Source organism: Perissodus microlepis, chromosome 14 (genome assembly GCF_051167445.1).
Source record: "Perissodus microlepis isolate ML-2025 ecotype Zambia chromosome 14, ASM5116744v1, whole genome shotgun sequence".
Lineage (NCBI taxonomy): Eukaryota > Metazoa > Chordata > Actinopteri > Cichliformes > Cichlidae > Perissodus > Perissodus microlepis.
Window position 1 is genome coordinate 19222088 of NC_140474.1, and position 27456 is coordinate 19249543.

The 27456-nt window shown below is 40.7% G+C and overlaps 1 protein-coding gene across 4 annotated transcripts; it reads left to right on the forward strand.

Annotated features, from left to right (window-relative positions):
• The first annotated feature begins 1676 nt into the window (after window positions 1-1676).
• On the forward strand, window positions 1677-27070 carry septin4b (septin 4b). Of its 4 annotated transcripts, XM_084951796.1 has the most exons (12): window positions 16871-17050; window positions 17880-18203; window positions 18559-18655; window positions 18752-18838; window positions 18922-19045; window positions 19154-19288; window positions 20757-20874; window positions 21007-21108; window positions 22185-22281; window positions 22431-22593; window positions 22926-23025; window positions 25437-27070. In XM_084951796.1, the coding sequence occupies exons 1-12, from the start codon at window positions 16946-16948 to the stop codon at window positions 25503-25505; spliced, it is 1521 nt and encodes a 506-aa protein (XP_084807922.1). In that variant the 5' UTR covers window positions 16871-16945; the 3' UTR covers window positions 25506-27070. The 4 variants fall into 4 exon arrangements, with proteins under 4 accessions (XP_084807926.1, XP_084807925.1, XP_084807923.1 ...); XM_084951800.1 differs by lacking the exons at window positions 16871-17050; window positions 17880-18203 and adding an exon at window positions 1677-1978; XM_084951799.1 differs by lacking the exons at window positions 16871-17050; window positions 17880-18203 and adding an exon at window positions 8664-9019.
• Window positions 27071-27456: the final 386 nt, after the last annotated feature.

Here is a 27456-nt window from a genome sequence, read left to right on the forward strand (position 1 = left end):
AGGTGCTTAACTAGCAGAAATATGCTATGTAAGAACCAGTCAGTTTATCAGTGACCATAACTCTAATGTGGACATCTGAAACGCACAGCTCCAGCTGTGACCACAGCAGACTCACCTGGTGTTAAAATCTTTGTTCAGCTTGTTTCAGAGAGTGGATGTGCCCTTTAGTTTTTAAATGCTGCAGTTTAATTCAAAAGTCGACACACCAACATATCATTATCACAATGATATTATTCATTTAAATATGTTGGACGCAGGTTCTTCGTTAAACTTCACACTGATACCTGGCAGGGTGTTGCTTAGTTTGTGCCATTTCCTTTTGACACCTCATTTGTTTTAGGTGTGAGCACTTGTGACATACACCATGTGCCACACAACCTTCAGTGTGCAAGAGTGGTGCAGCACTCTCCAGAAAGCCTAAGCAGTGCTCCTCTGCAGTTGGTGTGCTGTTTTAGTGCTTCATAGATAATTGAACAGTAAAGCTCTGGGAAATATTCATTGAATATTTAAGCAATGCTGAGTTTGTAGAAATGAAAATATGGCCAAGACAGAAGGGTAACATTGACACAGCAACATCAGTCTGTTTAACTCATCCTATGAGCCCTAATGAACTACTGTGCTCATTAGAACTGTAACAATTCTGAAACCAAGACAAAAATCACAACACACAAGTGCCCACAATATGGTATTGTTGTTCAACCATTAAATCGTTAGCTCATTCAGGAACAAGTAAAATGTATAGTAATCCTTTTTTTTTTTTTTTTCCCCCGCTAAAGAAAAACCAGATTATGGGCCAAGCCATGATTTTGTGTAAGTGAAGGAGCAGGCTACACCCTAAATAAGTCTCATCATGCCATTTTGAATGGGCCCAAACACACTGCCCTGAGCATCAGGTGGCAATAATAAACAAATTAGAGGCAAAAGCTCTGAATCCTCTGCACCTCAGTACATAAAGTGGACCTGTTATGCTAATCTCCAACTCCATATTTACTTTGTTTGAGTCTGCTAAAGTAGCTTTGCATGATCCACAGTTCAAAATAATTCTTCTTTGTTATACTGGGCCTTGGTGCAGCCCATCAGTTCATCATTTGTCTGAAACAAGTCATTTAGTTCCTCCTCTGTTAAGCTAACTTTCTTCTCATTGGCTGCCCTCCACAAACAGAAGGACTGAATATTAACAGAAGTGCCATATTAGCAAAATCCCCTCTTTATGACATCATTCAGAGCCAAGAGAATAAAAAAATCTGTTTGAAACCTGGTGTTTGAAGCAATCTGAAGCCTCAACCTTGACTTGCAGGGATTATTTGAATGTACACTGATGTTGTTGTTGTTTTTTTAACTTTAGCCATGTTTAATATGGGGATCAAATATTAGACAGGAGAAATATGATAAGTGGTTTGTTATTTGTTGTGTTTATTATTAATAATTGTATTAGTTATTTAATAATGATCACCTAACACAGTAAGAACATCCTGTATATGTAATCATATTTTACATCTTGGTCACAAAAAGAAAAGCAGACACTGCAGGCTACTGAAACATGTTAAAATCTAGTTGGTTAGGTCTGCATGCCACATGCAACCTCTCCATCCTGCACCTGAAATGGAACATGTGGGTTAAATGAATGTCCAACACACTTACATCAAAAGCTCTTAATGTTTAATGCTTTGCAGACTGGTGTTTTTTAACCCAGCTCCCACTGTGTCTTCTTTCTGCCGGACACTCACACTCACAGCAGCTCTGTCCCACTGCTGCTGCTCGTTTTGCATTGTCACCGACAGCCAAGCCCGTGGTACGGCATGCGTCTGTGTGCACCCTCACGTTAATAATGTCTGGCTCTAAGACTGTGTAGCTCTGCAGAAACTGGAGGCAAAAAAGGTTTGTACGTGCAGGTTCTGGAGCCACTCGTGGCCGATCGCTGTTCTCTGCTGGGTCCGTTTTATGTGTGCGCGCGCACGACTTGGCCATCTGCAGAATGGTAAGTGTAGCGTGTCATCCGTCATCTGCATTGTGATGAGAAGTGAAATAAGCTCCGTTAGACAGCACATCCCCTCTGTCTCAGAGCTCCTGGTAATCTGTTGTTGACATTGACAGTGTCCTCTGAACCCAGTCAGGAGCTTTTACTGTGAGAACTGTGCTTTTAATAATGTGCATGTCTTCAGATTGATGTGTTCACTGTAGTGTTGATACTGAGGTCACATGGACATACAGTAGTGGCTCTTTTCATCTGTGTGCTCCTGGCTGCCAGCCGTGCTGCTGGCAAGACCGACATCTGTAGACGAGGTTAAAAAAGTACGTGCCAGTGGAGTGTGAGTTTCCTGTGAAGATTTGAATGCTCGTTAGTCAGCACAACGTATGTTTGAGCTCCATCTCTGGCGTCACAGATGAGTCTGTTGGCAAGTTGACCCGTTTGTGTTAAGTTTTGCGTGTTTTTTGTGGTTCTTTTGTGTTTGGGCATCAAGATTAGAGAAGCGGATTACATCCGTTAGAATGAGAGCAGATGGAAAGAGAAGGAGGAAGGGAACAATTATGTGTAGTTCATGTTGGAGCCCAGGCAAGTCAGGCACCACCTGAGCCACCGATGCCATCTGGTGAGGGTACAAGTTGTGGATTGACACACATGTGAGTTCATAGTGCAAATTAGCAGAAATCATCTTATCTTACTGTTATTCTGACCTTGTCTAAACATAAATCTGTTTTTACAGATACACTGCTTATTAGACTCCTTAGATGATTAGAAATCAGTTCCATCTGATTGGCTGTTTTAAAGGCGAAGCTCAGACGTAACCACTGTGATTTCCAGCATGACTCTGCAGTTTTATAACAGCTTTTAGCTTGAATGAGGAGGGCATTTTTATCTTAAAACTTAAAGATCAATCAGAAGACAGAGATGAGCTACTTTATATGCTGGCAGCTTCTTAATCCTATCATGCCTCATGTGGAGTGTCTGGAGTATCAATCACAGGTTCAGCTTGTCAATCAGTCCTGTTATAGGAGCATAACGATCTTTGCTGTATAAGATAAACAGCTCAGTCAGCAGGGAGAAGACCTCAGGAAGCTCAGAACATCTGGGAAGAAAATCAAGGTAACTTTGCACTATTGGGCGCCTATTTGAGCTGCTCTATTTTGAGATAAAAACAATTAAGTTATAGTATATTTATCTCCTGAGTAAGTCCAAAAAGCTCTACAAACCAAAGGATATTTCCAGGATAGGGTTTCTAAAGTAGTGCTTTCTTTGATTCTCTCACATACCCAGATTGCGTCTGCTTGATAACACTTTTAAAAGTTTTCTCACTTCAACAAAGCACTGTGGTTCTGTATAGTGTTGGTGTGAATAAATGTGTAATGAATGTATGAGTACTGTACTACTGCAAAGCTGAATTTGTGACATTGGCACTGTAGTTTGAAAGTTTTTTGCAATATCGTTATTTGCTGACCAACAAACTTTTACTCATCAGCTCACCATAAATTCCCCAATGGCAGACCTTAGACCATAGTATATAACTGCATGTATACATGTATGTATGTATGCATGCATGTTTCAGCATTCATAATTTCATCAATTTCATCAATGACAAGATTCCCAACACCAGTGACTAAAATGCAGCTCGAAACCATACCAGAAAACAATTTGAACAAAAACATTTGGACTCGTGACTCCATCAGACTTGTTGTCACTGATTTTTAAGGCCCTCTTCTTCTGGAATTTGGCAAACCTTCGCTTTTTCTGTCTGTTTCAATTCCTTATGAATGAGTTCTTGATAGCCATATTTCCACCAAGTTCATTTCTGATGAGGCCTTGCTGAACAGCTGATGGATCATTTTTCTGTTCATCTGTTCCAGACAGCTGTCTAGTTTCCTCTTTTTTTTTTCTCTCTCTCTTTTTTTTAACATTGCACATCTGCTGAGACATGCTAAGGTTTTGGCTAATAGCTCTTTGGGAATCACCTTGTTGGTGCAAAAATACTATTTTATGCCAGGCAAACTGTGCTATCGTTCGAGATTTTGATAACGTGTTCCCATTTATTTCATATGCGATTGTTTGACAGGCTGCTAGTAACAAAGTGTCTAAAGTTACAAATTTCAAATTGGATCTTTGCATGTGGGAACAACAGCATTTCCTTTGATCCTCTGAAAAGGGTCAGGTACAAGGACCGGACTGAAAACTAGTGAAAGCGCAGTCAGCGTTCAAAGTAAAATGTTAAGAATTTCAGAAAGTCTGCAGAACTATTGCTCAAGACCATTTGACCTGTGGCCTGAGACTTTTCCACAGTAATGTATCTTCATAAAGGTCAGTTACAGCAAATGATCGTTTCAAATCAATTGCACTTTACTTTCTTGGGACTCGAAAATAAAATTTGCCCCTACCTCGGTGTTTACTATCCACCAGTGGCTGCTGGTTTGAGTTATACGTTTTGACTTTCAACAAAACTTTGGGAAAACAAGCTCAAATTCTACAAACTGTAAGCATAATTTAACTTAGCAGTAAAAGAGCAAGCTGTTAAAGTGAACCACAGATTATTTCCTGGGAAAGCATTTTGCCTGTAGTGCGCAGTTACACTTCAGTCTCTTAACTGTTTTATTCATACTGCACATGATGTAATGAATAGTCAACCTCCAGCGCTGCCTGCTCCAGGGTTTTTACTAAAATAGTAATGAATCTGGGAATAGTTAAGCTACTTGGTGTTTCCATTTGATTTCCACCTTTGGGAAGGCTGGGAACCCAGTCCAGACACTGATGCAATTTCTCTTATTGAATCTGTCCTAGACACAATGCCAACAGTGTTTCAGCAGATCTGTGGCTCCGACTCCAGACTCCGGTAGCGTTGTGATAAGACCCAGCAGGAGCCAAAAATCACACAAGGTGGTTTTTGTGTTCGTGTAATGTGGGAGCTAGACGGGCTGGAATTCAGTGCAGCACAAGCGAGGCCGCACAACAAACCCACCAGCTTCCTTTCTCCAGGGCACACAGAGTTCACCACCCGGCAGATGTTGGCCCTTTTTTTGTTTGTTTTTGTTTATGGCCGCCTTTTATTTCACAGGTGTTTTTCTCCACACCAGTTAAAATAAACAACACGCTGGACTCAAGTCATGCAGTTTGCATTGCGACTTCTCCTTTCCATGCCCTCATTTGAAATAATACTAAGAATAAACAGTGCAGCTCATTAAAATGTACAGTTTTCTGCCAAAGGTAGTTAAAAAAAAAAAAAAGTATAATTACTCAGTTGAGGGGAAAGCAGACCCTTTTGTTGTTCTTTGAAGTGAAGTGTAGCTTTAGCCTTTTTGTATGTAGCTAATTTTGATGAGCTGTAAATCTGCTTGATATTTGTACCGATTCTTTCTCCGTTTAACCAGATTACATTATACTGTAGCATCTACACTGATGGTAATGATGCAGTTCAGTCTCTTCAAGCTGTTAGAAAAGATTACAAACAGACCTGGTCAAATACCCTGCAATTGAGACTACATTTTATATGACTGTAATTGCTCTTATTTAATGCTGTTTTCTTCCCTCTGGTTCTTTGTGCAGTTGTTTTGTAGCTCTCTCCCGGGAAATAAGCGAAATGGGGGAAAAGAATAAAACTGAGATATTGAGACATCTTGATCCTGAGACAGATTTTGCACCAGCTGGAAATCGCACTCTCTGCAGGCCGAGCTGCTGTGAGCGAGCAGAGATGCCGGCTGAGTCCATCCCGAAGTGGTGTAACCCTTCAGATGAATGCTGCGATTTAGATTGAATGTAACAATGGAATTCCTGTAATGTCACCCAAGAGAAATTTCCACCTCCCTCCCCCTTTCATGAGCCTTTGTTGCACCTTGCCTCTTTTAAGGGGGGTGAAAAAAACAAAGTGAGAAAAATGCTTTAGCTCTTTTCCAACAGGAATGTCTCTGTGTCAGATAAAGATCCTTAACTGAATGGAGGAGGAAGTGTAGGAAGTCTAAGTTCAGCAAATCTAGCGTTTCCTTGTTGATGCCTGTTGTGGAACAATATTTATGTTCCTGCATAGATGCTGGATATCTGCTTCAAAGGGTGTCAGAGTGTATTTCGTGTTACTGTGCTACCTTCTAGGGCTTTTTATCCAGTTTCTTTTAGGGAAGCTCAGGCGAACTTCTATATCAAGTTCCAAGTTTTGTGCTGCATGTTTCCTGTCTGCGTCTAAAAACACAGGTTTCCATTCTTTCCTTGCTTTGCATGCACGAAGTACTCTGCTACAGCCAAAGGCAGGACAGTTTGTCTCAAGTTCGGGGCTCGTTTGTGCAGTATATGTATACAAAGTCTTGCCCAAATGCCATTAAATGAAGCTGCTACACAGTCTTTTAATCCACTGATTTGTGTTTCTTGGCAACAGTATTTCATTATTCTCATCATTTTCATCTGTCCACTCAAGTGTGCACTGATTTGTGTCCATGGTGATGAAATGTATATATTTTCTTGTTTTAATAGACAAAACGTTTGCAGGTCAGTGGTGTCATGAATCATGTCGCCACTTATGAAAAAGGCCACAGTTGGTCATACCTGGATTATTTCTCTCATTTGTATTGCGCTATTTTAAAATATGCCATGAATTATCATGAGCGTGAATGGTTGTCTGTCTCTGTGTGTGTTAGTCCTGCAACAGATTGCAACCTGTCCAGGGAGTGTATGACAGCTAGGTCCCCGCTAACAAACAACAGTCTGCGTTCATGAGCACGAGCATGCAGATTGCTTTTTCGGGACTTTCTGACGTTTGGCCATGAGATGACCTGCTGAAAGACTGCTCATTTTGATATTACGTGCCTGTTTTTAAGTTTTTTGTTTTTAATTCCATTATATTTTCTATTAAAACCAAAAAAAACTCTTTCCATGCCTCACAGCTGGCTTTATTTGGTTAATCTACTTTATTTAAATGCCTCTGGTACTTTGAATAGACCTTTTTAACCTCTGTGCCTTCCCTGCTTTTGAAAGTCACAATTTCTGCTGTGGAAAAGCCCCATGACCCATGCACATACTACACTTACAGTACCATCCGTGACACCCATGAACTCCTATCAAGCCATTTCCAGTCATGAGCAGCAGGTGGCACTGCCCTCCCTCCACCGTCCCACAGTGCGTCCTCTGTGTGAGAGAAATTCAGCACATACATGCAACACAAAGTCATAGAGATGATAATTTGTTGAGCAGACTGATGCATTGGCTCTGTCTTTGACATTTTGAGATAATAAAATATGGTGTAGCTTACTGGACCAAATAGAGTTTTTATCAAGAAACTCATTCCGGCCCCAAGCCAACGACCCTGCAGTGTAAACATGTACGGGGAGACATTTTAATTATGAGGGGCAGTGTGATCCTCACAGCACTGTAGACTCTACTGTTTGACTCGAGTATGTGTGTGTGTGTAGTCCATCATACAGGTACGTGCATGTGTTTGCACTATATCTAAAGCTGTCGGTCCCTTGGGCACAGTCAGCCCTTTCAGACAGTCCACGATAATCACCCTCATGATGTGATGCAGTCAGAGAGGATTAAAGCAAGGCAGCAGTCGTCTCCCTAGACACTATCTTTCCTTACAGGAAGTAATATCTCCTGTCTATAAGTCTGTGTTTCTCATCCAGGCCAGTCCTGAGCATGTGTCACATTTAATAGATGTTTAAGTGAGATTTGCCTACTGTGTGGTTTCTTAGACTGGCACGTCTGTTGACCTGATTCTATTTGCGTTGCTTCTGCTTATGGTAGTTATTACGGCTGTATAAGTTGGCACACTAGCATCAAAAGCTATTAAGATTGGGATCGTGTTACATTTAGCTCTTCCTCCCATAGGCAGAAAATGAACTCTCAGCTGAATTCTGCTCCTGTTTTTGTTCTCCCCTAAAAAGCTGAAGATTAGATCTCAGCCCAGACGCAAGCTGAGCTTTTATATTTTTCTTTTTTTTTGTTTCCGGTTATGTTTCGTTACTGTCACATGCTGGTAGATCACAGAATCACCATCATATTGTGTTGGGGTTTTTTTTTCCCAACTGGTTTTTAGCTTTATGATTTCAATTAAAAAAACAAAAAAAAAAAACACAGAACACTTATGGGTTCATTCCCTTGTTCAGAACCCAACATGGTAATCACAAAATCCTTTAAGAATGAGTGAGTATTGTAAGACTGTGCAAAACACAGGGAATCTCTGAGATTAATGGAAAAGCTTTGAGCTGTGGTCCACTTAAGTAAGAGTGTGTGTGTGTGTGTGTGTGGGGGAGACGAAGTGTGTATTAGATAAAAAAAGATTATTTGTAGCATGTAGGCCACACACTACCTCTCCTCCCCCTCATGGACACACTTACTCTCTCTTTCTCCTCGTGCCGCTCTGGTCCTGGTACTGCCAGCTGGGAGGTCTGGACTGGATGTAAAGGCCATTGTAAGAGTTTAACTGCACAGTGCTGTTATCTTCTGATGCTTCATCCCAGGTTCTTGCAAAACCAGATTCTCCCAGTGATAGTTTGAATTATTCACAGAATTATTTCTCACATGTGTTTTCAGTTGGCGACAGATATTTCATGTTTGTGTGTGTGTTTGTGTTATGTGTTAACCTCATGCGTGTTGTGACTTTAGGAATGAGGGCATGAGTTGCTTGTTGCAAGGCTTGCAGAGCCAGTGTCTTTGGTCTCCCTGCAGACCAAGTGTTTCTTCTCAAGGCAGGACAGAGGTGCGCGCACACACAGGCTCCATTGCTGCTGCTCATCTGCATAACAGCTGCAGATTGGTCAGAAAGGGGAGAGCTGGGTGGAGCTCTGGAAAAAGCTCCAGATGCAGAGAAGGCATAGATTGAAGGTTTACCTGTTTGATAAAGATGTTGGACATGTGCAGGAGGAACTTTGTATGCCACCTGATTGCAGGGAAAGTTGATGCACTTATGTAACGTGAGTGGGGGCCCAGAAGCTAAGTGACGTCTCTTCACTGGTTTCTGTGCAATTTAAGCTGCTTTAACTTAAGGAATACCACTGGTACTGAAGATATAATATGGCAGCAAATTCAGAAGCAAACAGTGATGGAGAGGTATGTGTTTGCTGCTTTTCTTCTTGCTGACCCTGCATTTAGCGGCTGCTTGTGACTCACTCTTGGTGTTTTGTTTTTTCTTTTGAGTTTCCTACATGTGGTTGCAGGTTCTCCCTGTACATGTGTTTGAATTTGGCCACATTCAGATTATCCTCATGAAATCTTGTGGGAGCTGGACCGTTCACATGAATGCATGTGACCAGGCTTGTTCTTTTTCTCAGCTAATGGTGGTTTTATGCTAAGCTGCTGGGAGTATCTATCTGGTTTTTGCTTTTCCTTTGTGCACATCTCTAAGAAGTTAAAACGCTAGCCCTGATTGATCAGATGTGATGGCTTAATGCACTGAGCGCGTTTGTAAGCGAGTCTCAGATGGAGGAAGACGTCGTTTCCTGGTGCTTTACTGTGACAGAAATACATTTGAGGAAGAGGAAACACCTGATTAGGGTGCTGCTATCTTTTTGTATTCTTTTGACTTGGAGTAGGAAATGATAAAAACATAATTTTTTGTGTGTAGCAGTGAATATTTGTGGTCATGTGAATATTTGTATGGGCTCTATAGCTGTGGGAGAGTGTGGTGAGTTGGACTATTTCTCTCTCTCTCTCTCTCTCTCTCTCTCTCTCTCTCTCTCTCTCTCTCTCTCTCTCTCTCTCTCTCTCTCTCTCTCTCTCTCTCTCTCTCTCTCTCTCTCTCTCTCTCTGAACTGAGCCAGCTTCACACAGAGCGCCGCTATAACTATCCAAACAACCACAGCATTCACACGACACACACATGGCTCCCTTCACCACCTGCTACTGGCCTCATCACAAGGGGAAACCTTACTGGGATTCAGCCTCTCTATTCTACAACATTAAGATTGTAAAGAGGAATACACACAGTGTTGTTAATGCTGTGAAAGCATTTGTAATCATGCTTTATTAGTATAAATGCAGCTTTTATATTCATGACATCTAATTTTTCTTGGAGTCGTTCTTTGACGAGGATATCTCCTTCAACCGGCACCTTAAACAAATGTCTATGACTGCCTCCTTTTATCTGCACAATACTGCTAAAACTATAAACATCCTGTCTCCTGAGTGATGCTGAAAAGCTAGTCCACAAGTTTGTTACTTCTAGGTGGTAGTATTTTAATTCATTATTACCTAATGAACAGCTAAAAGCTCCCTGAAAAGCCTTCAGCTCATCCAAAATAGAAGTAATAGTTTTCTCGTACTGGCTGCTTTTCACTGAATATAAATCCTTCATCTCACAGGGATGGTCCTGAATGATCAGGCTCTGTGAGATCTTTCGGGTATCACAAACTATCATATTGTCCCAGTAGAGCACTTCACTCTCACACTGCAGACTTATTTGTTGTTCCTAGAGTTTCTAAAAGTAGACTGGGAGACACAGCCTTCAACTGTCTCTCTCCCAGTTTGGCTTTTGGAGACAGACACTCTCTCTATTTTTAATGTTAGACTTTAAATTTTCCTTTTTGATACCTAGGTAACTGAGGTGTCGGTGACAAAGCAATGTGCGACTAGTGGATCACTTCTTGTGATAACAACTATTAAGGCCTAGGCAGTGGATGGAACTTCCCATGATGGCAGTGAGCACTTCTTCTCCACTCTAACATGTGAAATGTTGTGGTACTTATGTTCAACTTTTCTGCTGCAGCTGAACTCCAAGAACTCTTTACTATAGTCAGGGGTGCACATAAGTGGTCCGCAGGTGCGCATTCGCTGTCAAAATAAAAGATGCGCACCAGATAAGAAGTTGCAACGCGCGTTTGCGTACATAAGATTTTCTGGAGGAGGACAGACATTTGTTTAGAACTCTTAAAGATGTCAAAGAAGCAAGCTCCTCCACCTCCAAAGAAATGTCAGAAGTTGTCCGAACCGCAAAAAAGAAGCGCGTATTCTCGGAAAAGTGGTTGCAGGATGTGAGCTGGCTTCAAACAAATGATGAAAGCACAGAGATGTGGTGCAGTATATGCCGTGAAAATCCCACTCTAGCTGACAAATACAGTGCCTTTTATATGTACGCAAACACGCGTTGCAACTTCTTATCTGGTGCGCGTCTTTTATTTTTGACAGCAAATGCGCACCCGTGGACCACTTATGTGCACCCCTGACTATAAGCCTCATTTGCCGAATCAAACAAGCATTCATGCATGTGCTGTATCTAACATTCGAACTCGCACTACTCAAGGATACTCTCACATGGGAGAGTAGCTGGGGAGGCAATCCACTGATTCCGATTGGTAGGAGACCCACTCCACTCTCTTGTTTTACTGCTGTTTGTCATTAATTTTTTCTACTCTCTCACATAGTTTCTGTTTGTCTGTAATAGCTCTCTATGCTTTCCTTTTCTGTCTACTCTTTTTCTCCACCCCAACTCATCAGAATAGATGGCTACCCCTCACAGAATCTGGTTCTCTCAGAGGTTTTTTTTTCCTGATAAGAGGGAGTTCTTCCTCCCCACTGTTGTCAAGTGGTTGCTCAAAGTGGATTGTCTTATTGTTGGGTTTTTTCTCTCATCTGACAGCGTAAAGCACCTTGAGGTGACTTTTGTTGTGAGTTGGTGCTATATAAATAGTGTCTTGTATTGAATTGTGGAAACACTAAAATCTAGGAGGAGCATAATATCAACACAGTGTGTATGAAATGATAATAATCATGCTCCGTCTACCAGCATACAGTAGAGAGAGAATTCGTGCCAACCATGGCACCTCATGTCAAGCAAAAATGATTTAGCATGAAGTGAATAATAGTGCAGTAATTATTGTAGCTGGATTATATACGACTCTGTCAACTGCATTTCCTACCGAGCTGAAATGTGCTTTCATCACGGACGGTGAATAACAACACGCTGCCCGGCTTCTTTATGACTTTTGGCAGCTTCTGATTGCATTTCCCATGTCGTACATTTGAAGAGGGCTTTTCCCCTGAGAGCAGCATTTAATGCAACATATCACCGTCCATCAGCGCTGTGCCAGCCAAACCCACCATCTTGATCCAAAAGTAACAAAGCAGCACAGTCAGCCGCACAACTTGTTTGTGTTTGGCTAGGTTTCATGTCCTCCAATTGTTTCTCAGGGACTGCACCGCTTAGCATAAAGATTTTACTCCCATCGTAATAAATGCCACACATACTTGAGAGGTTGTTTTTTCCAACAGTGGTCTTCTTGTTAAAGGACTGGAAAGAACTTCAAAGGCTAGTATTATTCATCTCAGTAGCTGTGCAGAAACCTACCACTTGCCTCTTAGACTGCTTATTAAATATCATTAAGATTATTGAATCCATCTTTGTGGACTGTATATGCAACAAAGAGCTAAAATTGTTACTTTAACCCCACTTCTTACTAATTTCACACGGCAAACAGGACGTTTCAGGCGAACATCATAAGTGCATTTTTATCAGTGTTGCAGGAAATGACAGACGCAGCTGTTGACAAAGTAAAATATGTCCGTTCCAGAGGCAAAACGTTTGTGTCCACATACCAGTGATTACTTTTCCCTCCCTCCTTTGTTTTGCTATGTAGAAAATGTAGATTAATTTTTTTGAGTAATGTGAGGAAGTCTTTAAAGCATTTTTGAATAATGTGAGGAAGTCTCAAAAGCCATATGGACTGTTGTGTTATGAAGGCCTGTTTGGCACTACTTCTTGGGCATTGGTGTTCCTGATTTCCAGCTGGGGCTTTGTGCTTCCGATCCTCACAGTACCACTTTGGATCAGAACCAGCTACACCATGGTTTCACCCAGTTGGCAGTTTATCTGTTCTGTTTTATCTCTCGTCAAACTCTGCGTGGATTCTCTAGCGAACAGTTGCTTATTTTCTCGATGAACTCACCCTGAGCCAGTTATGGAAATTATAATTGGTTCAGGTCTCAGTGGAGACTCATTCCAGTGGGAGACTGTGTGGGACCAAAATGGAAAAATGTGACATAGATGTCAAAGCCCATCAGGTTTCATTCTAGTTAAAGAAGATTGTTTTCACGTCATCAGTTAATATTGGAGAAATCGGGATTAGGGGGACACTTCTGTAAATCTTACACAAGATTGGGGGCTTTATTTTTCTTTTTCTTTTTTAAACTTTTGTTGGGGTCTCTTTCTAAACTTTAAATCTAGAGCTATGTAAGTTGTATGGCTTTTCTGTGTTTGTATTGCTCATGAGAGCAGCACTAATCTTTCTATCCCTAGTCAATCATGTGTTTCATTAGCATATTGATTTATCTGCATGACACACAATAGCCTGACTTTCATTTTTTATTGGCTCGGGACTGGAAATTGCCTTTCTTTTGGCTTGGAGAAGCCAACTTTAAGAAATATATGATGGTAAGTCTTGTTAAAAGGAGCTTTTGCTGATCTCAGAACATTTGCTCATATTTGAATTGTTCAGCCTGTTCACATGAACCATTAAAGTGCAGGTTTACGGGCTTTCCTTTCCACCCAGACTGAATTGGAAAGATGGCGCTGAGCAAGTTGCGCTGAAGTGCATTTTAGTGGGAATGCATTTAAGCCCAAGATTAATGTGTCAGGAGATACTTGAATGGTGTTTTAAAGTTAGTGGAAATGTTTGCATGTGGAAAATGGAACTCCAGTAAAATCAGCCTAAATGTCTCGCCTATGTTGAACTCTACCTTAATAATTCCCCAATATCCCTTTTCCTACTTTATGCATACTAGGAACACAGAATAGTTGTAATTGTGCTTGACTTATAGTCTGAGCTGTGTTAATCTGCTGTTTTTTCTTCCAGCTGAATAAAAGAGAAAATTAATGTTTCCTTAGGTATATTTAAAAAAAAAAAAAAAAACCAAACACAATTTCCTGTGGCATTCCTTTCTTAAGACCTTTTCGGCTCTAAATTCTTAAATATCAGGGCCGAGAACACAGCGGAGCAATGGCCTGATGACTGCTTTGGTGTGAGAGGAAGAATTTGAACCTGTTTGAACCTCATCAGTTTGCTGTACAAAGCTGCTTTAGTGCTTAGAGGAAGACAAATCCCCTACCTGCATTCAGTAATGCCTGCTATCTCGGCTGCTTTTAAAGATGGAGTAAACTGAGAGTATGTTTGGCTTAGAGAAGAAATCTGTAACCAAGCTCTGAAGTTGGGGTCAACTTCAGGAATGCTACAAAAGTAGAAAGGAATGAAGACACAGACACACTACACAAAAAGGTAACATGTAAGTTTCTGAAATATGTGCATACAACAGAAAAGGAATAGGAAATGTGTACAGTAACTGTGTGATTCCCAGACACGATGATGTCTCCTGTAAAGACAATGCAAACTGCAGAGTTTGAAACTGGGAGCAAGTTGCTGAATAAATTTGCTTATAAATGAGGAGTTCTCCTAAATGCTTAATGTGGTACGTGAAGACAAGTGCCTTGGCAGATAAATAGTTTATAAGTAATTCATTTGTTAGCTTAATTAGTGAATTCATCAGCATTGCCGGCAGTTATGTTTATAATGAGGCAGTAAGCAGCTCGGCTTCACCTCGTGTGATCTGGTGGAAACATTTGGTGGTTACCTTTGTGATACTCTTTATTCCAAGCTGTTCTTTAGGTCAGTCATTTTCTGCATTCTGAAATTTTTAAGGGAGAGAAAGAAGAGCATTTGAGGCCCTGATGTCTCTTTTGAATATGTGCAGAGTATATGTGTGTCTGTGGATGTTGTATAGTTCTACAGTCCTACCTCTAAGTAGACAACTCACATGGTCAGCGATAGCCAGGCTGACAGTCAGGTGGTGATGGTCCTCTGCAGAGACTTGTAGGGCTTTTAGTTAAAGTCATTATTCTTTTTCGTTTTAGTTTTAGTCTAAATACACCACTAGGACCGATTTTAAGACCAGCTGTACAATATACACATTTGGGGTAGTATATCAGCATTGCACATCAGTATATGAGTTTATCCTGTTTTTAAATCACCAAATGTGGAGATTGGTTTTGGTATCAATAGCTGTCAGGCTCTAATTATCATCACAGTGATTGTTCCTGATGATGTAACCTAAATATCTGACTTTAGTCACCTCCTTTAGTACTCGAGCTCCCAAACAGAATGAGAGGAAATTCTGCCTCAGATCCTCTCTGGCTGAACCGATCATTATTAGAATTGAATTTGATGTCACACTGCAAACCCTGAGCAGTTTCTGTAAGTCTTTTGTGAGGATACTTCTGCTCTTGACATATTTTATTGTCACAGGAACTGTCATTGTAGGCTTATGGAGTACAGACATTAGCTGTGAGTGGCAAAGGTTAAGAATGGGCCCTGCAAAATATGCACAGTATTTGTCTTCATGTTATAACATCAGTCCACACACCGTACAACACAGTGACAAAGTAGCATCATGTTTTCTGCTCTAATGCTGCTATCAGTGTTTCCTTATCTTTTTGCTTTGTTATCAGGTTCAACTCATCAGATTAGGCTGTTTGCTGGTGTCAATGTGAATTGTCAGACAAAACGGTGAAACAGCAGAAGATGTCAAACTCACAGTTTGTGTATAATTGTGCACGACATGGAGCTGTGCAGCCCCAAAGTTAAGTAGATTTGATGGATGTAGTCTATGTCTGGGTTGGTGTTGCCTGTGAGCGCTGACGTGCACCTCATCAATGCCACTGATCAGCTCCCCGGGGTGCCGACCAGCTCAATGGAGCTGAAGGGCGCTGTGTCCTCTAGTGTGGAGTTGTATAAATGCTGGAGCCGCTGCTCTTTGCTTTCTGATTCCTGCTGGACTTTGTACGAGGAGCAGTTTTTAAGAAGTAAAAGGAAGAGAGTTTTAGACACAGGTGAGGCATCGAAAGAAAGGAGGTGAGAACAGGTGAACGTGCTTTTATCCACTTTACTGAGAATATGTTTGATAATTAGTTTGTTCTTTGATTTTTATTCCTGTAGTCACTTGAGTTGTTTTAGTGTGATATTCCAGATGATACATCTAAAAGTCGCTTTGAAGCTTTTTTCATATTTAAGCAAAAAAAAAAAGTAGTGGGAGTCTGTTTGATGCACTTCTGTGGATTTGTAATCCAAAGCAAAATGTTGGTGATTGACAGTTTATTTTATGTAGGACACAGAACCCACCATGCTGGACATTGATCTTAGGGCTTTGGTTGTGCATCAGGAAAGCAGGTCACAGATTTCCCGATTTCAATCGGTGAAACTATCACTGTTTCCTCTGCCCTTAAGCTCTAAATCCCAATCATATTAGAGCTGTAGGTCACAGGTGGAGCACCTAACCATGTGGAAACACCAAAAAGATTACATGCTAAGCTTTTTTTATCATAATTAAACTGGAAAGAAATTGGCACAGAAGTTACTTGCTGTCAAACTTGTAGTTAGCTTTTGCAATAGTAACTGTAGCTGGGAGCATGAATAGGAAAATGGCACCAGAACAAGAGGAGTGAACATGGCCTGAATCTGTATCAAATCTTTATTTTGAAACGCATAACGAGAGTTAATACATATAAAAAAAAATGAATGAACATGACATCAAAGAAAGATATCATCTTGAAAATATTGAGCAATTCCTGTTTGGAAAAAAAATAATAATGAGGAAGCAAATGCTTATTAATTCCTGCCCCTGTTTAGCTCATCCTATATATGTTTTGATTTTGCAATCAAATGTATACAGACGCATATTAATTTATAGCATATATCTAATATTCAGTCCCTTGTTATATTATAACATACATCGTACCATTTCTGCTGTAAATGGTATGTTCTTTTATTCATTAGCTTTTTTAATTTTTTTGTCGTCTTCTTCCTCGTCTTTATCCATCTTACCTGTACTCCTCATGTCCTCCTTGTGGTTCATGCGTGGATCTGCGAGGCTCTTTGTTGGCCCTTCTCCATCCTCTTCTTCAACCTCCCTGTTGTTCTTTTCCCCGATAAACCTCACCACACGCATGCGCCCTTTGGATTCAAGATCACAGAGTGCGCTTTAGCCCCAGTTGCAATGGAGGACAGTGACCACGAGCATTCCTCTTCATCAGATGAACAAGACTCCTGTCCAGCTTCCCCTAATCAGAGCAGACACCATGATCATGATCACCATGAACAGGTATCGGTGATGCCCCCCCCAAATATATATATTTTTTTCTGTTACTGCCCATCTTCAGCTGATTTCTGCCGTCAAAGTCTGTAGTTTTTATGTGCTTAAGCAAAGGATTAGACATGAATTGATCTCTTTAGGGTCTAAATTTAAATTTAAAACTGTGTCACAGTGTGTGCTCACAGCTGAATTTGAGTGGCCGTGTTGCTTGCCGAATTCCACTCCATTATTTATCTATCAGGGAGACTTTAGTAACTGTAACTAGAGTCCATAGCTGCGTGTCCTCTTACAGAAAATTTACACTTTTAAAGTTTGCATTTTTAATGAAGAGTAAAATACCTGATGTCTAAAACAGTCCTTGTCTTTAATATTACCGATCACTCTTAAAGGAGAGTAAATATAAACACAGTATTGGAGTTCATTCATTGTTAGTTTCATAAAACAACTTGGCTGCAGTGTTCAGCTCTAACATGACTTCATTTATAATAGAAGGTGATCCACCAGCTGTAAAGTCCCTAACATGTATCCTGTTTCCAATGAATAGTTAAAGGCTCATCCACATTAATGTAGAAATGTCATGTGTTACCCACTGGCCTTCAGCTGGGTATACTAACAGTTTTGAGTTGTCAGATATGAAAGATCTCTTTGTTGCTGTCTTAAATTCCTCACCATAAAATTTTAAGTTGATTTTCTAAAACTTTCTACCCTCTGGATCTCCATACCTCCCCCTCTACATTGGTGCTCTACCGTTCCTCTTTTCCCTCCACCGTATTTCTTTTTTTCCTGTTTGCCTCGTCATCCCTTCCGCCCCCCCCCCACGACCTTCGCTTCTCTCCAGCCCTCAAGCCATTCAGATGACTCAGAAGTGGAAAACATTATGCAGGACCCTCAGCATCATGGTGGGCACGGTCTCCACCATCACAAGCATCACCACCATCATGACCCCGAGGCTCATGATGCGGACAGGCAGGCCGTGGGCAATGACCGCCCCCACACCCCGTCATATTTGCGGCCCCCCGTGGCCGGCAGGGCCCAGTCAGATTCGGGTTCAGACTCCGGTTTGCCACAAAGCCGAAGCGTGGAGTTTGACTTGCCGTCCCCCGTCAGTCCCTCCAGGCCAAAGAGCCCCTGGGTTCGATTTGACCCATACGACAGTAGTGAGGTAATACAAGGCGTCATGGTCAGGAAGCCCGTGTGCTGTAACATGCTGATACACTTCATACCATGTTTTACAGTCTAAAATTAATACATTTTCCATGGTTGCAAATCTGCCTTTTTATTTGGGCATATTGCTTTTTTTGGTGGGGGGGGTTCCTTTTGTTGTCGTTGTTTTGTTTGTTTTGTTTTTTGTTTTTTGTTTGGTTTTGTGCTGTTGCCGTTATTGCCGTCAAAATACTGCAAATGGGACAACAATGCCAAAATATTTCAAAAAGCCGATATCAGGTTTGAAAAAAGAAACCATGGTGTACACAGCCTCTGTTTCCTTATTCCATTTTTATCTTTTTGTGCATTTGTAGGACCAGGACAAGGAGTACGTGGGTTTCGCAACGCTGCCAAACCAGGTGCACCGCAAGTCTGTCAAGAAAGGATTTGATTTCACGCTCATGGTAGCAGGTAAATCCTCGTTTTAGCATTAGCTGCTATTTGATCTTAAGACCGTGCTTGTTTTAAAAAGACGGTCTTTTCTTCTTTGTTGTGCTTTGTTTGAAGGTGAATCTGGCCTGGGAAAGTCCACCCTGGTCAACAGTCTGTTTCTCACAGATCTGTACAAAGATAGGAAGCTGCTCAATGCAGAAGGTGCGTGTGATTATTTGTTTTAAAATTTGCTGTACTATATTATGTAATGGCTGAGGGCTTTTTACTTTTTTTTTCTATCCTAGAGAGAATCACACAAACGGTAGAAATCACCAAACACACGGTGGATATAGAGGAGAAAGGTGTCAAATTGAAACTCACCATTGTGGATACCCCTGGGTTTGGGGACGCTGTGAACAACACTGAATGGTACAGACATGTTTAACGCATCAGATAACCCCGAGTGAATCTGAGTTACACGGTCAGCTGTTACACTTTGCCTCAGAGACTGAACGCCCCTGTGTGTTTCTGCTTTAGCTGGAAGTCAGTGGCTGACTACATTGACCAGCAGTTCGAGCAGTACTTCAGGGATGAGAGTGGCCTCAATCGCAAGAACATCCAGGACAACCGCGTACACTGCTGCCTCTATTTCATCTCACCCTTCGGTCACGGGTATGACAAAGCTACAGCTAACTCAGCCTACTCGTCCTCTCTTTATTATTACTTCTAAAAATATGGAAGATTAAGTTGTTTCTGCTGCAGCACATTATCACGTGCAATGTTCAGAAATGATAATGGGACCATTAACTACACTTTTCCTCGTGATCTCTGATCACGTGTTTATCGCAGCCATCGACCTGAGCGCACACGTGATATCTTCCACACGTATCTAGTGGATCGGTGTTTACTCACAGTGTGTTCAGCCTCTTAAATTGTTGATGCCCAGCATCTTTCCCAGAGATAAAGCAACTCTCAACTGCCCTTGGATAACTTTACATCTGATGCAGTGATTTCACACTAATCAATTGTTTGTGCTGTGTGCTGTTGTGGTACCTCTCAGCACATTTGTGCGCATCCAGATCTGTGTTCATCAAGGAGCCAGAATACCATAAAATTCAAGTAATGCTGCAGAGCATTTTCAGCGTGACAGCCATGGAGAAACGGCTCCCTCTGTTGGCGAGCAAATGTCTGCTGCCACTGATTGGTCGGCCAGTGTGCCATGCAGCCAGAGACATCATCTTATGCTTCAAGTTTTTTGGGGGGGAGGGGGGTTGTACATTTTTGCCGTCATTTGATAGTGCAGCATTAGATGGGGGGGAAAAGGAGAGAGAGGAGGGGAAGGACTCCAACCCAGACTGATGCATTTCAGCTGTATGGCATGTGGTCACATGCTAAATCTCTGAGATAAACTAGCACCCCTACTTCCTTTAATTTTGAACTACAGATAAGACTTGATGCAGGAAAGCTTAGAGTGGAGAAATCTAGATGTGGATCGGCAGGTAAATCTGTTGTTGCCTGATCCTGATGGCCAGCAATTCATGAGCATTTATGAAACGCTTTCAAATCTAAATGGAGTTTATTGGCACAAAATTATCTAACAGTTAATGATTATCAACCCCAGTTTAAACTTGTCTAACAGTAAATCATCAGTGGTGGCCCTTTTTGAAGTTTTCTGTGGCCTGTGAAGGCAACGTGGAAAAAGCGCATGGCTTGTATATTTCATTCAGCCACAGTTTATGTTAAACCATGATAGGGCAGCCCAAATGTGACTCGGGAAGTATTTTCCTTCAATTAGTCATCATTAGCAAACTAAACCTTCCTGACACTGATTGATAACTTTTTGCCTTGGAATGTAACTCCAACCTCACTAATGGTTAGTGATAAACGTGCGCAAACCATCATTCTCTGAAGAAACTCTACACTCTACAAACACCGACCCGGCCATAAAAACTCAGAGAACCCCTAAAATAAAGTTTGCGTTCCTCATGTGCTGAAAGCTGTAGTCCTTATTGCAGTGGCCTGCTTTCAGGTGACTCACCTTTTTCGAAAATGCCCACTCTCTTGTCTACTCTACACTATCCTAATAAATAATAAGTGTCTCATTATCCTTTCTTGGTATGTTTTGCCTCATCTCTTCCAGCCTCCGACCTCTGGATGTGGAATTTATGAAGGCTCTCCATGAGAAGGTCAACATTGTCCCAGTCTTGGCCAAAGCAGACACACTCACCCCTGGTGAAGTGAAGAAAAAGAAAATTAAGGCAAGGCGACTGCATGTTTCATCCCACGAATCAATCCGTGAATACGCCGCAGAGTGTTTTACTTGTATCCTCACAGAGGACGTTATTCACACTTTGACATCAGACATGTTTTTCCACTGTTTTTCTTTGCAGATCAGAGAGGAGATTGAGCAGTACGGTATAAAGATATACCAGTTCCCCGACTGCGACTCTGATGAAGATGAAGATTTCAAGCAACAAGACCATGAGCTGAAGGTGATCAGTGATCTCCTTTCTTTCTTTTCTTCATCCAAGTATTTGTGTTTAGTACACTAAACTCAGCTGAAAGCAGAATGCTGAGAGTCAAGACAAATCATTGTCATTCAAAACAAATTGTGCTGCAAACAAATTTAATATTAATAAGAATTGACATTAAAATGAGTGAACAGACTATATAGTCAGACCTGGTGGATTTAAGTGTTGATGAATCAGCCTCCTCTACACTTCCCGTATTGTAAGGTGGTACTAAGCACACAGTCGGTGGAAATAAAAGCAAAAGTTATCACTACTAGCAAAACCCCTGCTCAACACACAGATCTTTAGTTTGGTCAATAAACAATAACTATCAAGAAAATCAGAATTACTTCTTAATTATGATGCATTTCATATATTTTAATTTTAGTAAGTATAGGATATATTTTCTGTGTCATACAGGCTGGTTTTGCCAGGCCTGCAGCGCTTGTTTGACCATGTGACACGTCTTTAATAATTTTATTACTACGTGTAATTTAATTTATCATATCAACACAGCGTTTCATTCTAACACTATGATAAAGATCTAAATACTGGTTTATTTACTGGAACAGCAATAATTGCAATAATGTAACAAATTTGTTAGATGTCACATTTTGAACAATGTAAGTATGTGACATGAGGAAAATCTTAAAAACATATAATATATTTATTGATATCATATTTATCTATGCCCTATGCTGCCCTATACACTCACAGTGCTCTAGGCAAAGTTAATGCAAAGCTTTATCTTAAGTTCATGGTCCAGTCGACTACATATGCTACGGTCATGTCAGTATGATTACAATCAAATCAATAACTTTGGGGTTTAAAATGAGGAATTCTACCTCCTGTTGGATTAGGTAAAGATCAGGTTTAAAAAGGGGGAAAAAAGGTCTTACACAAGAAAGGACGAAGACATTTAAGAGGAAGGGATATAACTGGTCTGTTGTTGTTTTGTTTTTTTTGATACAGATGTGTTCACACCCTGCCCAGCCAGATGTGATCTTTATGACCATAACATGCTTTTAATATTATGATCTTTATCTTGACCCCTTTAGGAAAGCATCCCCTTTGCAGTAATAGGCAGCAACACCGTGGTGGAGGCCAAAGGGAAGAGGGTGCGAGGCCGTCTGTACCCCTGGGGTATTGTAGAAGGTAACCTTGACCTCACATGTTCCCCCAAACAAAGACCTCAAAATCATACATACTAAAATGCTTTCTGTATAGATGTACCATTGCAAAAGTCAACAGTGAACGTGTATAAGTATTGAGTGTGTAGTTGATCCTCACTCTGTGGTCTGCAGTGGAAAACCCAGCACACTGCGATTTCGTGAAGCTGAGGAACATGCTCGTTCGCACGCACATGCAAGATCTCAAGGACGTGACCCGAGAGACTCACTACGAGAACTACAGAGCTCAGTGCATCCAGAGCATGACCCGCATGGTCGTCAAGGAGCGCAACCGCAAGTATGCTCACGCTGAAGGACGGGAGAAATAAGTTTTAGTGAGATGAAAGAAATATGGCGCAAGAAAAATCAAGATGAAGATATGAATTATAACAATGTTAGAATATTGTTGTTTTGAGAAGGAGATTGTGATTAAAAAAACGTGTGACCTTCATATATTCTTGAGGTATTTGGTGGGTTTGCGCTGACGTGTCTGGTGTAGTGTCTTAACAATGTTTGTCGGCAGCTGATTAGACATCACAGGTTTATTTACATTGGTCTGTGTTCTCACTTTGTAGTAAACTCTGAACTTGCTCACTGAAGCGTTTTTCCAAAACGTGTGTCTCTCTGCAGTAAGCTAACCCGGGAGAGTGGCACAGACTTCCCCATCCCAGTGGTGCCCGGAGTGGCCGAGACCGAGACGGAAAAGCTCATCAGAGAGAAAGATGAGGAGGTACGGCACGCCGACCACGAACTGGAGTCGCATCACGACCACGAGCATGACTCTGCCCACAATTTTGATCACCACGAGCACTCAGACCGTCAGCCCAGCCCAGAGAGGCACTCAGATCACAAAGGCGATGAAGCTCTCTGAGTATCTTTAGCTCACAGATGATGTGTTTACCCAAAAACTTTTTTTTTAAGTGCAGTCAGATCACGTTTTGTGAAACTCACAAGAAAACAGTGTCATAAACAGGAACTGGTTTAATTATAGAGTAAACCTGTAGCCTTTTGGAGCTTTAAACTGTGACTAGGAAAAGAGATTGCCACTTACTCTCTGGAAGCACCAGGATGTTTATAACCACGCCATCATCCAGAGTTTCAGGATGAACCTTCTCAGGATTAAAGAAAGAAAAGCTGAATGTAACATGTGTTCCTGCACCTGAGTTCATAACATCTGTGCATGGCAGGCCAGAGAAGGTGGGAAGGATAATGATGGGAAAGTGTTAAGACTGACAGAAAAAACCTGGTGTTAGTGGGTATTTAAAGGGCTACATACTGTGCAATACTGTGATGCTTAGTGGAAGTAAAGTAGCAAAAAAAAGTAGGGAAATTTGTGTTTGGTTGATTGCTTCTTTGTTGTAACAATGCTTCCAGGCAATAAACCTTGTATTCTTATATCTTATGCATTTGTCAGTCGAGCAGCAGAGTTGAGCCCATGAAAAAACTTGACGAATCTTCCCTGCCAATGCCAAACAGCTATGATATTGACTCTTGTTTGGTGTAATTTAATGGATTAGATTATTTAAGTCTGAAGAAACAAAACATACTTTAATTGTTTAATACAACCCCAATGACCTGGCACCCTCCTCCTCATGCTAGTCTCCAGTTTGGTCACACACTACTTTGGGATGGCATCCTGTTCTTCAATCAGCATTTGTCCCAAATCAGCCAATGTTATGTTGTTTCATTATGGCCCAAGCTGATCCCGCAAACATGCCACTTACAGGTTTTTGGGATCGGGGGTAAGGTCAGGTGGGCCATTTCATCCTCTCCACTCCCAAAATCTGGAGGTAGTCTCTGATAAACCCTTCTCTGTGGGGGTGGGGGGATTGTTATCTTAGAGAATAGAGTTCAGTCCCGGACTGTAGAGAGATGGCCATTGGCTGCAAAATCTCATCTCGAAATCTCTCTGCATCGACCTTGCCTGCAGTGATGACAAGCCTTGTTTTTCCTGTGAGGGAGATGCCAACAGCAAATGCCGTTACCCTCTCAGAGCAACAATCTGGACATAACGGTCCTCCACATGTTTAGGTCCCACCGCACATGTTGCAGACACTGGTGCAAAGGGGCCTGATGGTGAAGGGCAGTCATGGTGTCAGAAGCTCAAAACAAGAGTCAATAGCAGAATTAATCATCTCTGTGGTAGAGAATGTTTTTAATGCACATAACCCACATGCTTAAATCTGCTGCTCAACCCACAGATGTATTTTCATTATAAATGTGGCACCATTTAACAGGAAATAAACAGGCATTCCCTCAGTGTAAGATTTATTACCAAGCAGCATCGTTGCAACACAGAAATAATCAACCAAACCCAAATTTCTTTACTTTTTTTTTTGCAAAGTTTAGTTATAAATATTACTGTTGTGAAAAGAAACCTTCCTTATAGATTCCTTTTTATTTTGGGTTTGTAGATGCTAGACTGTTGCCCTGTTAATGACTGTTTTGAGTCTCAGGAATAGACGGCTATATATGGTTTTAATGTTGTCCTGCAATCATAATGAGTTAAATAAGCTATGTCAATACCAGCCCCCTTCCCTCTGCAACACCAGACCGTGCAAAATCTATTTATTTCATTAAATAAAGAGTCTTATTTTTTCCCTCATTTGTTTATTTTACATTTTCTGTCTGATCAACATGAAGCAATGCAGTAACACCAAATTAGCTCAATATACATCTTTGCCCACGGGTGTTATAGCCAACCCACACACAGCAGCAGCTGGACAAACATCTCCAGGTGAACAGGAGCTGTATAACACCTGTGTTACCTGCTTATTTCCAACAAATCTGATAGGGGGGGGAACTCACTCAACATGATTAGGTGATTGAGTAGCTGACTGATACTAGTGATTTTAATATCCTAAAGTGCTGCTTCTGTGATAACAGATACTCTGTAGTCCAGAGTGAAGCAGCAGATGGAGGGAGCCTTGTTTCCCTGCTGCCATTCAGCACACGTCACGTGGTTTGGGGAGAACAGGCCCATCTCCCGGGCGTTTATTGATTTGTTGCCTGTGCAGCCGTGCGTAAATGAATAGCTTCGACGAAATCCCCCTCAGACTTCACACCGCTATGAAAGTGGATGCGTCGCATTCAAACGTATCACACTAACACCCGTCTCCTCTCTCTGCTCTCTTCTCCCAGCTGCGGCGGATGCAGGAGATGCTGCAGAGGATCCAGGATCATATGATCACTCAGAAGGACGGCTATTGAGAAACAAGAACCCAGTCACACTGTGTACATGTGTTGCTCTCACTGGGATTTAATTAAAAAAAAAAAAGAAAAACTCCCCACTCCACCCCAAACAAACCTTTTTTTCCACTCTTGGATATTGACATCCCAAGCCACCTCTCAGCCTCATCAGCAGCATGTTATACGTGGATCAAGGACCCGGCGAGGAGGTGGTAAGACGTTTGCAGCTTAGCGACTCCCTTTATCCTCTCCAGAATCTCTGACATTTACGGCAGCACCGCTGAGAAACACCCAACTCTCCCTGTCTGCTGTTTAAAACGGCTCTCGTGATGTTCGCTTGAATGAATGAAAGGTTGGGGGTTAATTCACATATCAGCTTTTTCTTTAGCCACATGATCACAGGGTTGTTTTTACAAGTTTACATCAAAGCTTACACTTTTCTGGGTGTTTTTCTGGTTTATTTTTTAAAAATCTTTACAGGTCAATATATATATATATATATATATATATATATATATACATACATACTGTAATAATATAATTTTCTATAATACACCTTTTTTTCCTACAGTTTTTGTTTTTTACATGCTGTATTTAATGTTACACTGCTCGACTATGTGGATGATGGAGGTTCCTGTTGGTTAATTTGGTTTAAGGGTTTTTTAGATTTTTGTTCATTTGGTTTGTTCAGTGTCTGCATGTTCACAATTATAGTTGTCACATCTGATGCCTGACGTCACAGGGTTGACCAGTGTTAGCTCACAAGCAAAATCACTGATTGTCATTGTCAACATTCGAGATGCGATGTATCTTTAAATCTGGTAGAGAAGTCTTTAAAAACCGCGTGGAGAATTCCCAAAAGTAGCAAAGTCCCAAAAGGTTGTTGAAAAATACAAGACCCTAGATTTGCATGAGATGAGCGTCAAAGGGCAGGGTTGCATTAAAGGTCATGCAGTGATTTTTATTTTTGCATGAGTTTTGTGAAGATTACTCAGATTGCAGATCTGTTTGATGATCATAAACTGACCAGCTGTTGGGGGTGATAATAGAAGCTTTTTTTTATAGGTTTGTTATAATTATCTTCTCACTTAAAGGGAGCTCCTATGTTGGATGAGTACTAATCTTTACATTTATCTTACAGCCAATGATAAATTTAATAATCCCAGTATTTTTTCTTTGGATTGGTCTTCAAAAGTGAGAATTTTTTTTTATTTTTGCAATAACTTAGCAACACCATTACAGCCCATGAGTAATGATCAAAAACAATGAGTGAACATGAGTCTCTTGACATTTTTTTTAATGTTGCAGAGCTTCTTTTTAAAAAAAAAAAAATTTGATTAGATGACTCTACTCTGACTTGTTTGACCTTTGTTTAAAAAATATATATATATATATGAAAAATACATTCCTCGAGTTTCTATCGCAGAGTCAGGTGACACTTTTTGTTTTTGAATTCATGTTAAATTTGCCTTCGTTATTTTGCATTTTTTGATTATATTTATGTAATAAATTTATAAATGAAAGATGATGGAGAGGGCAATGTGTACAAATTCTAATATTGTAATAAAATATGACTATAATTTCAAGTTGAATAAGACAATGGTTTTTTTATGGCTGCAAATGGAAGTGGGATTAAATGGTTTTGTGTGTCATCTAAGATGGGTGGATAGTGATTTTCTGATATAAGTTTAGGAAGTGTGTGTGTGTATATATATATATATATATATATATATATATATATATATATATATATATATATATATATATATATATATATATATATATATATATATATATATATAGATAGATAGATAGATAGATAGATAGATAGATAGATAGATGGATTATTATTATCATTATATATTATTACAGTGTTATAATAAATCAGAGGAAGCTTGTTTTCACCACTGGGGGGGAAATTAATAACAAATAGTCAGGAAGAGCTAAAGCAAAATTTCAGGTTATCCTAAAA

Coding starts and splice junctions, on each gene's coding strand:
- septin4b (XM_084951797.1), top strand. CDS start 16,946: ATGGAGGACAGTGACCACGAGCATTCCTCTTCATCAGATGAACAAGAC. Junction 22,282..22,430: donor CCCCTGGGGTATTGTAGAAG/GTAACCTTGACC, acceptor TGTGGTCTGCAG/TGGAAAACCCAGCACACTGC. Junction 22,594..22,925: donor GTCAAGGAGCGCAACCGCAA/GTATGCTCACGC, acceptor GTCTCTCTGCAG/TAAGCTAACCCGGGAGAGTG.